This window comes from Simochromis diagramma, unplaced genomic scaffold (genome assembly GCF_900408965.1).
Source record: "Simochromis diagramma unplaced genomic scaffold, fSimDia1.1 OVJJ01000822.1, whole genome shotgun sequence".
In the NCBI taxonomy this organism is placed as follows: Eukaryota; Metazoa; Chordata; class Actinopteri; order Cichliformes; family Cichlidae; genus Simochromis; species Simochromis diagramma.
Window position 1 is genome coordinate 7,030,880 of NW_024387520.1, and position 10,779 is coordinate 7,041,658.

A 10,779-nucleotide genomic window follows, 5' to 3' on the forward strand; every position below is an offset into this window, starting at 1 on the left:
ACAGACAATGATTTTCAGATGCTGCATCTGCTGTAGATAGCTTTTTGTATTTTTGGCCTGGCACTTCTCCTTTAGTTCTCACACTGGTCCATTCATTGAGTTAGGTGCCTTTTTTATACTGAAGTGATCCATGAGTCAGTGTTAAATGGCTTAACAACATTAGAAAAAAACAACAACAACACATTCCTCTGAAAATGGTCAGGTAGAAGCGGCCAATGTCCAAAGAAAGAGCTTCAGAAAGCCTACAGAACTATTGATCAAGACCACGTTTAAAAATTACGAAAAAGGTTTGGTTCTTCGAAGGCGGCATATAAAGAAATCAGTGGTGGCTCAAAACTTTTCCACAATATTTATGTAAATGAAGCTGACTGCTAAACATCTTGTAAAACATCAGTCCATTTAACATGTACAAATTTAATGTTTTTATCTTAACGTTCATAACAATAAAGACCAAAGAAAGGATCACATGCTGTAAGACCCCAAAGTAAAACGCAAGAAATCTTTCATGCAACACATCATCTTGACATTAAAGATCAATCTTCTGGACCCGTGAAAGGTGACTAGTAATGCTGTTAGACGGGTTTCAGCGATGTTTGCCAAAGAGCTGCTCGTCCAGTTTGATGAGCTGTCGAAGGAAACCTCGGTTAGGAATCACACCACGGCTCTCTTTCACAGCACAAATAGCCTCGACGAGAGTGAGGTTCTGCTTCAGCATCAGGTAAGCCAGGACCAGGGTGGCAGAGCGGCTCACTCCTACATGACAGTGGACCAGCACTTTGCCTTCACAGAGAAATATTAGATTAAATTCCACACATCAAATCTATTTGCCTTTGAACTGTATTTATATCATTTTTAACCTTCTCCTCTTACCTCCTCTGCTCAGACCTCTATGGATAAAGTCTGCTGCTGCCTGGAAGTTGACACTCATGTCATAGTTACAGGAGTCATGAGCCTCTACGCCCATGTAGGTGATCTTCATTCCCTCATAGATATCTGGTTGTCCCTTACGATTACTGTGAGCTGCGTTCAGGATGTGAGTGATGTGATTCTTGTACAAATCAGCCTGGTTCTCTGCACTGTGTCTGGAAAACACACCACTCTGTATTCAGACAGTAGGTTATACGGCATGTATGCAATATTTCATCGTGATAAACTGATCCTTAGAAAAACACTTTAAGCATGCGAGTTCGAACATTCGAGACGTGCTTTCATGCCAAGGCATCAGTGCAAACGCTTACATGGCATTGTTGTAGTTTATGCAAGTTCCCACTGTGGAACGCAGCAGGACAAGTGTCACGTTACTCATTCTGCATTTGAATCAGATTTATGATCAGCTCCTCTTTCACGTATGTGGAGTGAATCCAGGACTTTTATTGATTTGAGTATTTTTACTAAAAGTATCAGATGACTCTCTCAACACAAGAAAAACATTTGGAGATTTAGAAGTCAGGAAGTTTCCTCAGAGTCATAATCTCAATTTGAATCTTCTGTATATAAGTAAATACTAACGCTAGAGGAATAGGTGCAGTTAGATTATGTCAGAGTTCATCAAAAGAAATAAAGAGGAGTTACTTACTGGTCACCAATGTACAGCCTAGGCCACACTTCATCTGCATGACTGATTATGGCTTTGCCAGTATACAAGAGTTTTTCCAACTCAAACACAGCTAATCCAGGTGAACTCAGGTCAATTTCCAATTTCCGCGGAGGCGGCTCTGCATTCCACCACACAGGAAGTTTTGATGTATAGGACATCGCTTTTTCTGTCGACATGGCAATTTTATCTTTTGTAATGGTTTGTTAAGGGTAGGCAAAAAGTTTAAAAGGTGAAAAGGTTATGGAAGAGTTTGCAGAGACTACCTTTTACAGCTTCGCTGATGAAGAAAACTGCAAACAGATTATTCCACAGTTGGTCGTCTGTAACCAGTGACTCAAGTGGAGCAGGCTTGTTTGGCTCAGATTCACTCACCGGAGGGTGTCCTGTGTTGTCAGGCCATTTGACCCTTGAATTAAATTAGACTGCACTTGGAGCCTTCATGGGCGGACATTAATGCTTTTGCATCCAAATAGCTGTCTATTTAAAGAGCTCAATGCAGGCCTGCAGCTGAAGGCAGTTTGACCTCCAAGCACCAGTTTCTACTTGAGAAAAATAAGCAGCCTTCCCATTTTTAAAACAGAACAACATTTAGAAATGTTGTATGACTGATAACTAAACCGTCTGATATTCATGTGTGTTTGGTAAAGGCAAAGCAAAAACTAATTTGATCAAGAGTTTTAAAAAAAAAAACAAAACAAAAAAACTGACATTTAATCATTTTTCTGCCCCCCTCCCACATTTCACTTGTGATCTTTTCACCGTTTATCAGGCAAAATTCCCCATCCTATGTTAGAAACATGCATTACATCTAAAACTACACAGCGAGCTGCATTTGAGCAGAAGGGGAAATAAACACACAGAAAATGATTTTCTTTTCCATGCAAACCTTGTGATATTTTTATATTTTTTTTTCTCCTAATTATAAAACCCATCCTCTTAAATATGGCACTTTTTGCTAAAACACATCAAGAATGTCTGAGGAGGGAAAAACAAAACATACATACACAAGATAATGGACAGTGATGCACACACAAAAATCCGTTTGATATAAACATAGATTTGTCCTCATTACCAAAAGGACAGAAAGAAAAACATTTAATCCAACCTTGTCCTTCAGCATAAAACATGACTGAAAATGTTCAAGTAGAGATTTCAGTTTTATATATATTTGAATGTTCAAAGATGGAGAAAAGGAACAGCTTGTCCAGTCATACTTAATCAAGTCTTTATCAGTGAGTGAAGTGAAACACATGGCATTCATATGTAGGTCTGATTCTAGGTCTTCATCAAAAAAGATGAAATAATTGGGAACAGCAATCTTCTGGGGGATTTTCACTAATCTGCTACACTCAAGGCCCAGTTCTGAGATATCATGATTGTATCAAGTGCCTATCTGACATTACAGTGCATGCAGGGCTTAAACTGAGTGAGAAAAAAAAAGAAAAGACAAAAGAAATCACTGCACCTACAGAGGCGGAGGCATGGAGAGGTACGTAGCTATGGACAAAATGCATTTACTCTATTAGGTGAAAGCACAATTTCCTGATCATGCAAAGGGACCGTGAAATGAAACGACAGCCTGCTAAAGAAGTGCAAGAGCTGATACGCTTTGGATCAGACTGAAACTGACCCACATTCCTGAGGGACAGCGTGATGATAATCTGCGTCATGACTCAGAGACAACAGAGAGCTGCAATGTGGCACTACACAAGTTCATCTTCCAGTGACTCGCTCCTGCTTTTGCAGCTGATAGAGTCACTCACTGAGGCTGACGCAGATAACCATGAGCTTTCACGTCTAATACCACCATACCTTTTATACCAGCATTATTAGGCTTTAAAGTTTGATTCCACGTGCCAGTAACTGCTGTGTCTTTTTCTTTGGTCCATGCCACCTTTCACAGGTGTTCTATAGTAACATGGTGGTGGGGAGAAAAAAAAAAAAAAAAAAAAAAAAAAAAAAAAAATCCCTACAACACTGGTCAGCAAAAGACGACAAGAACCTGAACATGTCCATGGAAGATCAGGAAGATGAAAACAAAGTGACCCACAAGCAGAACAAGTCCAGCTCAGAAAGCTTTCTTTTCCAGCTGGTCCAGAATGGCCTGGATTCTCTGTACAGCCTCTTTTCGGGCTTGCCGGACACTCTCCTGTCCCTGAGTCTCCACAGAGTCTAGCACCAGCAGCTCTTTGGTAAGCAGTTCCTCCAGACAACGATAACTCTTGTCTGTTTTTTTGCCAACAAACTCATCAACGTCTTCCTGAAGCAGCAGTACTCTGGCCATGACCTGCTGGACCTTAGCCAGACTGGGGTTATCGCTCAGGGGCTGAGGTGCAGCCTGACTTGGAGTTGATGCTGGAACCGAAGGCGGGGCCTCAGCTTGCGAAGCATTAGGATCACCTCTCCCAGTTTTATACATTTGTGGAGGAGAACTTATTTCAGTAGGATTACCACTGGGGGGATTCGGGGATGGTGCTGGCTTCGGTTTAGGTCCCACTGGTGGGGCGCGTTGGTGCTGTTGGTCCTACAGTAACACAAGAGTTTGAAAAATATTGTGTTTAAAATGTTTGATAATACAAGGCTGTAAACTGACGCAAATAAATATACCTTAGCAAAAATTTGGTATTTAATTTTTAGAAAATCGAATCCCTCCAAAAACAGATGCTATCCACCCAGAATAGATGCGTGATTACAGAAAACAAAGTGCAATGGCTGTTCTAGTTTTACAGTTAATCATGACAGTTGTAATACATTGTGTGCACATCTGTGTTTCACAAAAAAACAAAACAAAATCTCTTAATATGCTTACCTTGGGCTGGTACGGTGGAGGAGCACCTGTTCCAGTTCCTGGCCACGCTGGAGGATGTGGTGGACGGACTGGATTCCCATAATGGTTTTGTGGAGGCTGTTGCCCCGGCGGCCATGGCTGCTGTGAGGGTACATATGGACCAGAGTGTCCCCATGCATCAGCCTGCTGGCTGGGATGAAGTGACTGGCCAGTTGGGTATGGGGGATTTGGAGGCAATGCATGGCCACTCTCATTGTAGTGAGGGTACGGTCCGGGAGGATATCCAGGACCCTGAGAGCAGAAATAAGACAAATGTCTCACATTCAGAAAACGTTTCTTTTGAGTTTAAAAAAGGCATCTGTTTTTAGATTAAATAAATAAATAAATAAATAAAATTACACTGTATAATATACCTCATTTGTAAGACTTTATTTAAACTATTGTTAAATTTGAACATTGTGTGCGCTTAAATGCACCAACCCCTTGGCAGTGTGGCCCAGGATAGTGATGATGTTGGTGTTGAGAATGAGGCTGTCCAGAAGACCCACTGCTTTGCTCTGCATGGCAGCCTTGGTTAGGATAAGAACCCGGAGCCGGTCTTTGAGGGTCAGCACAGTAGAAAGGGTTGGATGGGTGGAAACCACTTGTTGAATACTGACTCTGTGCTGGACTGTAGACTCCATGGCCGTTTGGATAACCACCAGGCATTACCTATGTGAAAGACAAGAAGGGGAACTAGTTATTTAAAATAAAAAGTATAAACCCATCAGAGATACAACAACTTTGACAAGATAGATGTTAATATGAAAATGTAAGCATAAATCCACTAACCCAACCTTAGAGTTAGAGGTACTGGTTATGCTGCATCTGTATAGCCATACCTGTGGATTGTACTGTGGTTGAACATCTGATCCAGAGGGATAGGTATTTGCATAGTGCCCTGTGGAATGAGACTGAGGATACCAGTAGTGTGGAGGGTAGCCTGGATACTGAGGAGCATCCTGCAAATACAGTCACAAAGCATGGTTGGCACCAGAGTACTTACAAATAGACATTGGTATGACACAAAACTTTAAAACTACGCCTTCAACGTCACAACCAATCCCAGGACAAACAATAACTGTGAAAACAGGGACATTGATTCATCTGCCTGCGGAACCAGTTATGCAAAATCCTTAAGAAAAACTAACCGGAAATAAAAGGGCCCAACATGTCACAAGAAAGACACGAAATACTGACTTATTCTTTCAAACACGTGGAGTCTTATTAACAGTGGCGTCACGTCAAGATTAACGTAAAAGTCCCGGGAAACAGCTGAACTCTGTCCTTAGCCGTTACTATTACATAATGCTAGTTAGCTCAGTTAGCCACGCAGCTAGCATAGACAGGGCTTTGTGCGAGCTGGCTGAAAATGATCTCGGCCACAAATTCACGCTTTTCTCTAAGGTTTAAAGACACTAAAAGAGAGTGAATACCACGAGAATATGTCTGAGCAGTGTCCACTTACTTACCATACTGTTATTCCAGTTCCCGTGATTATTTCCGGAGTTGCAAGTCGAGGGCCAGCCGGGTTTCAGATTGGACTGCATTTGATAATGATGATGCTTGGACTAAGCGCTCTTACCGGCAGCCGCCCTGTCATCTATCATTGTGGGGGGGAACAAATCTGCAGCGAGCCTCGCGTTACTTATCGGATGTGTCAGGTCGTCTGAAACGCCAGCAGCAATGCTGTCGTTTTCCTATACAAGTGCGGACCCCTCGGTTGAAGTCGGGAAACGACTGAATGACGTGAGCGCCCCCGTGCTGCGCCTTTAATAGCGAGCGCTGCTAAACCTACAGAGGTCTCACTCCGCCAGATTTTTTCTGGCACAACCAACGTTTGGACGGAGAAAGTAACGCCAGAGTCTACCATCATTACACTAGCTATAAATTTATGATATGATTTCAAGACGTTAAACGTCTATTTTCTGGGCGTATTTCAACAAAAATATACATGTATTTACATAATGTACGGCGTTTTGAATTGTTCCGGCTCTGTGACCAATATTGTGTAAATACGATCTTTGCCGACGCATGCGCGCCAGTAGACGTTATTAGCCAATGGGGGGAAAGGTCATAAAAATAACATTTTAAAAACATTAACTGCTATTTTAATCTTCAAAACCCACCGATGCCTGAAGTTATATTTATTTAAAGATGTATTTTTTAAAGGGCCGTTCCTGCGTGTTAGAAATGTAGTGAATCGCCAGCACACGAAGGGTTAAATGCTTACAGGAAGTTCATCCCTGGCGTGTATAAAGACGCTTCCTGTGCTAATTTTGTGAGAAACATGTATTGAAACATTAATGGCTTGACGGTATATACAGATACAAGACTCAAATAAGCAGCAGCACAAGATGAACTACGTACCAGGGACAGGCAAGCCTCATTGACGACATCGATAGTAAGTTGGAGGAGTGATTTGATGGAGCTGATTTGGTCGTTTCAATCAAACAATCGTTTCAAGATGTGCAGCATCGTGTCCGACGCAATCTGGATCATCTGCAGCGGGTTTAAACTGTCATTTAACGTGCTCCTCTTGTTTGTATCCCACAGAGAAGCACCTGGTGCTGCTCCGAGATGGAAGAACATTGATTGGTTACCTGAGAAGCATTGATCAGTTTGGTAAAACTCTTAATTATATCCACCTTTAGTATTGTTTTTCTTAGTCGGGTCACTGCATTGGTTACAGCAGGCTCAGTTTATCTGTCATTATGATTCCCATGATCGGGTCTGTTCTTTATTTACCCCGGTTCTTTTGTCCTCCAGCCAATTTAGTTTTTCACCAGACAGTTGAGCGCATCCACGTGGGAAAAAAGTTTGGTGACATCCCCAGAGGAATATTCATCGTGAGAGGAGAAAATGTGGTGCTGCTTGGAGAGATAGTAAGTAGACATAATCTCGTTTTCACTTTGGTTTTTGAAATGGTCAGAAGGATGCAAAGTAAGGCTCAGTAGACATTGTTACTTACATTTCCTTATGTCCTTCACACACTGCATTGATACAGTTGTGAGAGTAGGGGTTGACATAAATGGTGGCTAAGGGTCCTCGGGCTAGAGCCTATCCCAGTTGACACAGATTGAGATCTGGCCTTTCTCACAGAGAGACGCGCAGCCATTCGTGGGCCAATTTAGAATAACCGATTAACCTAACATGCTTATCTTTGGACTGTGATAGGAAGCCGGAGAACCCTCACCAGTCTTTCTGGTACAAACTGATGCCAGAAAGACTGGCGGGCTCAAACTCCTTCCTAAGAGACAACAGTGCAAGCTGCTGATGCATCCTTAACATCTGACCCTCCTTAATCATGCTTGTCTGATGTACGTCAACAGCCAAGGTGACGCATTACAGGGACACTGCTGTGACACAGGACCTTCAAGGCCAGTACACTGAGCAGAAGTGATTCATGAACTCTTCTTGCGCTGTTATTCCTACCTAATGCTTGACAGCAGTACTCTGCTGTTAAAGGGATCCACATCATGCTGTAACAGTACAGCATGTCATGATTTAAAACTGCTTCAGTCATAGCAGAGGCTCGACAGCACCTGTACTCTGATCTGCTTCTCAGTGCTTTAGAAGATGTTGCTGCCTCTTGTGACATTTGCCTGATGATTAGGTTCATTTGATTGTTAATTTATTTCTGTTCTTAAATGCTGATGGAAATGGAACGGCAGTGATTAACTACTTGGTGCCTTTTGGTGAGCTTGCATCTGGCAAACGATGACAGTAAGCTGACATCAAATCCTGTGTCATATCAGAAATTATATTGACGCACAAAAAGGCACATAGTCTCAGCATACGGCATCTTCTGCACGCATTCATTTATGTATAGTTTTAAGAAAATGTTTGTCAAGCATAAATAAACAGCATTTCTGTTTATGCTGCTTATTATCGGAAAGCAGTTTGTGATTGATGGTTGGCATGAACCATGCAGTCTTCTTGAAGATTTGCAGATGTTTCATGCCTTTAGTTCTAGGAAGTGGCAGGTGTGCAACCTGTCCTCCTTAACTGGAAAAAGAAAATGGCTTTTGGAGAAGTCATAAGCACAAAGGTTCACTTTATTCTTCTACATTATTTGTGTTTGACAAAGACACTTGTTTGCTTCATTAGTGTAATCAGATTGTTTGTCAATAATCAAATTTTTGATCAGGTATTTTATTAGTAACAATTCAAAGTTACAGAACACCCAGTAATTCCAATTAAAATGTGTTCAGTATTATCGGAGTGTTTCAGGCCTGTGCAAGATGTGACACGGTCTCTTGTCTTTGCAGGACATGGATAAGCCCTGTGACACGGTGCTGCAGCAAGTCTCCATTGAAGAGATCTTGGAGGAGCAGCGGCTGCAGCAGCAAGCCAAACAGGAGACGGAGAAAGTCAAAATGCAGGTCCTGAAAGACCGAGGCCTGTCCATACCCAAAGCTGACAACCTAGATGAATACTAGCAGCCTAGTTGCCGTGGGCCTCTTTCTCAGTTGGCATTGAACTGACAAGTTTGAAGTTGAACCTGAGAGCGCATGGGAGCCTGACTTTTTGTTTTTAAGTGGGGAGAACATACCATTATACGGAGTCCATCTACTGTGATGTACTGTATCGATTTAATTTGAGTTTTGTAAGGGGGGCTGTCAAGTCAAGAAAGTTAAAAAAAAAAAAAAATCTTTTTTTTTTTTTTTTCTCTGAAATCACTATGTTGACAATTAAGCATCAATAGCACTTTGTATTCTTTCATCATGTGGTGAGTGTTTAAATAATGTGGAACTGCTATTGAGAGGGGGGGAGACTATGTGCTTTGCCCCATTAAAGAGTTTAATTTTTCATGATGGAAGCTCTACTTGGGTGGGAGGGGTGTCATGCATTAAAGGGATGTGAAGCTCATCACTTTGGGTCAATCAGGGCCCGGTGCCCTCTTTTATGATGGCGCCACAGACACCACTAAGCAGATCACGTTAGCCGCTGCAATGTGACATCAAACCGGGCACTTGTGCATTTGTTATGTGGGGAAATGCCATAATTCATTGTGGTAATTGCACTTAGGCAGGCGGCATATCGGTGCATCAGGCTGCCCCACGTCCTGTTTATATAAATGAGAGCCCGTCCGCACACTGAGAAATCGATCCTATCTGCCTTCAGCGGTCAATAAGCTTGTTAATCGTTTTGACTGATCCATCGTGGCTTCTGTGAAACGGGGCAGCCGCGAGCTTGTACTCGCTCCTAAACGAGTTACCCTCGTGCCACATGATTAAGCACTTCCGGTGGCAGTTTAATGTATTTTTCTTCCTTTCGTTTTATTTTATACTATGAACCCAGAGCCTGACAGCCTGCAAGCCATAAAAAAGTTTCCACATATCAAGTCTTATTATATAAAGTGCAGTTTCCGGTGAAACTTCAGCGTAAAGTGCTTGTCTTCAGGAGGAGGGCAGAGGACCCCACATGAAGGTTTGTCGGTAACGTTAATCTCGAAGCAAACGCTACAGTGGACATTTGGACTGACTCGACCTGATTTCTTCACTAGATCTTTTTTTTTCTTTTATACACTCCTGCCTCCATTTCACCAGCAAACACTCATAAAGTTGTAAAAACACAATAATACAGCAACAGCGCGCTTATGATGATGTAAACAATTTTTAAAAAAAATATGAAGAAGCGAGTCATTTGTAAGAAATGAACAGAGCTGTATAAGTTAACGTTTGAATAATATTTCTGATTCAATGTCCTGTCGGACATTGCTTTAAAATCTTTGACAGATTTGTTATTATTTTAAGTAAAAATGAGATTTAAAATGGGCCTTTTTCGTTTATTTTGGAGCAGTAAATGGCAGTGTATTTGCCAGAAGCTCATCTGTGGAGATGTTTAGAGAGAATTACAGTTTAATTACAAAGATAGCCCTTCTAAAATGTGGATTTGCTCCTTGCTGTCATAAATCCTTTGAAAATCCTTACCTTACAAAATTACTGGATTCCTCGCGAAACGGCCAATCACCTGGCATTCAGTCGTTATGTATTTGTATATTTTCAAAGGTGAAATGCTTGTTTAGCTTTGTTGATTCGCGAAAGTGATCCATAACGTTATGCACACCAGTTCTCGTATGTAGTTTAAAATTGAACACCAGAGGGCGACTTTACCTCTTACCCTTTTAATCTTTACTGCCACTACAGTCGGAGCACCTGTGCTTGCGTTACTGGGACAGAAATGGAATCACTTTGGCGGATAGAAGCTCACTAGTTGTAGAAACTCTTGGGTATGAGATTCATGGCTACTCGAGGTGAAACGTGCGGGACCAAATAAAATGTGAATGTAGAATCCACAAAAAGCATTTTATGAAATGTGTCGCTTCCTCCAGCGAGCCAGGCAGTTGTAG

The 10,779-nt window shown here is 41.8% G+C and overlaps 3 protein-coding genes and 1 long non-coding RNA gene across 7 annotated transcripts; 2 read left to right on the forward strand and 2 right to left on the reverse strand.

Annotated features, from left to right (window-relative positions):
- Positions 1 to 116: 116 nt before the first annotated feature.
- LOC120726130 (dual specificity protein phosphatase 26-like) lies at positions 117 to 1,972 on the reverse strand. Of its 3 annotated transcripts, XM_040019476.1 has the most exons (4): positions 1,861 to 1,972; positions 1,577 to 1,763; positions 871 to 1,082; positions 117 to 780 (listed from the first exon to the last, which is right to left on the reverse strand). In XM_040019476.1, exons 2-4 carry the CDS (start codon positions 1,753 to 1,755, stop codon positions 584 to 586), a joined length of 588 nt encoding a protein of 195 aa, XP_039875410.1. In that variant the 5' UTR covers positions 1,756 to 1,763; positions 1,861 to 1,972; the 3' UTR covers positions 117 to 583. The 3 variants fall into 3 exon arrangements, with proteins under 3 accessions (XP_039875410.1, XP_039875409.1, XP_039875412.1); XM_040019475.1 differs by lacking the exon at positions 1,861 to 1,972 and having other exon boundaries at positions 1,577 to 1,804; XM_040019478.1 differs by lacking the exons at positions 1,577 to 1,763; positions 1,861 to 1,972 and adding an exon at positions 1,239 to 1,328.
- On the forward strand, positions 628 to 3,041 carry LOC120726132. Its single transcript, XR_005694280.1, has 2 exons — positions 628 to 718; positions 884 to 3,041. It is a non-coding gene; the product is annotated as an uncharacterized LOC120726132 (long non-coding RNA).
- On the reverse strand, positions 2,501 to 6,188 carry bag4 (BCL2 associated athanogene 4). Of its 2 annotated transcripts, none has more exons than XM_040019473.1 (5): positions 5,897 to 6,188; positions 5,267 to 5,386; positions 4,866 to 5,096; positions 4,407 to 4,676; positions 2,501 to 4,112 (listed from the first exon to the last, which is right to left on the reverse strand). In XM_040019473.1, exons 1-5 carry the CDS (start codon positions 5,972 to 5,974, stop codon positions 3,666 to 3,668), a joined length of 1,146 nt encoding a protein of 381 aa, XP_039875407.1. In that variant the 5' UTR covers positions 5,975 to 6,188; the 3' UTR covers positions 2,501 to 3,665. The 2 variants fall into 2 exon arrangements, with proteins under 2 accessions (XP_039875407.1, XP_039875406.1); XM_040019472.1 differs by having other exon boundaries at positions 2,501 to 4,121; positions 5,897 to 6,187.
- Positions 6,189 to 6,658: 470 nt separating this feature from the next.
- lsm1 (LSM1, U6 small nuclear RNA associated) lies at positions 6,659 to 9,802 on the forward strand. Its single transcript, XM_040019479.1, is given in 5 exon segments — positions 6,659 to 6,802; positions 6,804 to 6,828; positions 6,981 to 7,049; positions 7,194 to 7,309; positions 8,696 to 9,802. Coding segments are annotated over 5 exon segments (402 nt in total). The 5' UTR covers positions 6,659 to 6,781; the 3' UTR covers positions 8,867 to 9,802.
- The last annotated feature ends 977 nt before the right edge of the window (positions 9,803 to 10,779 follow it).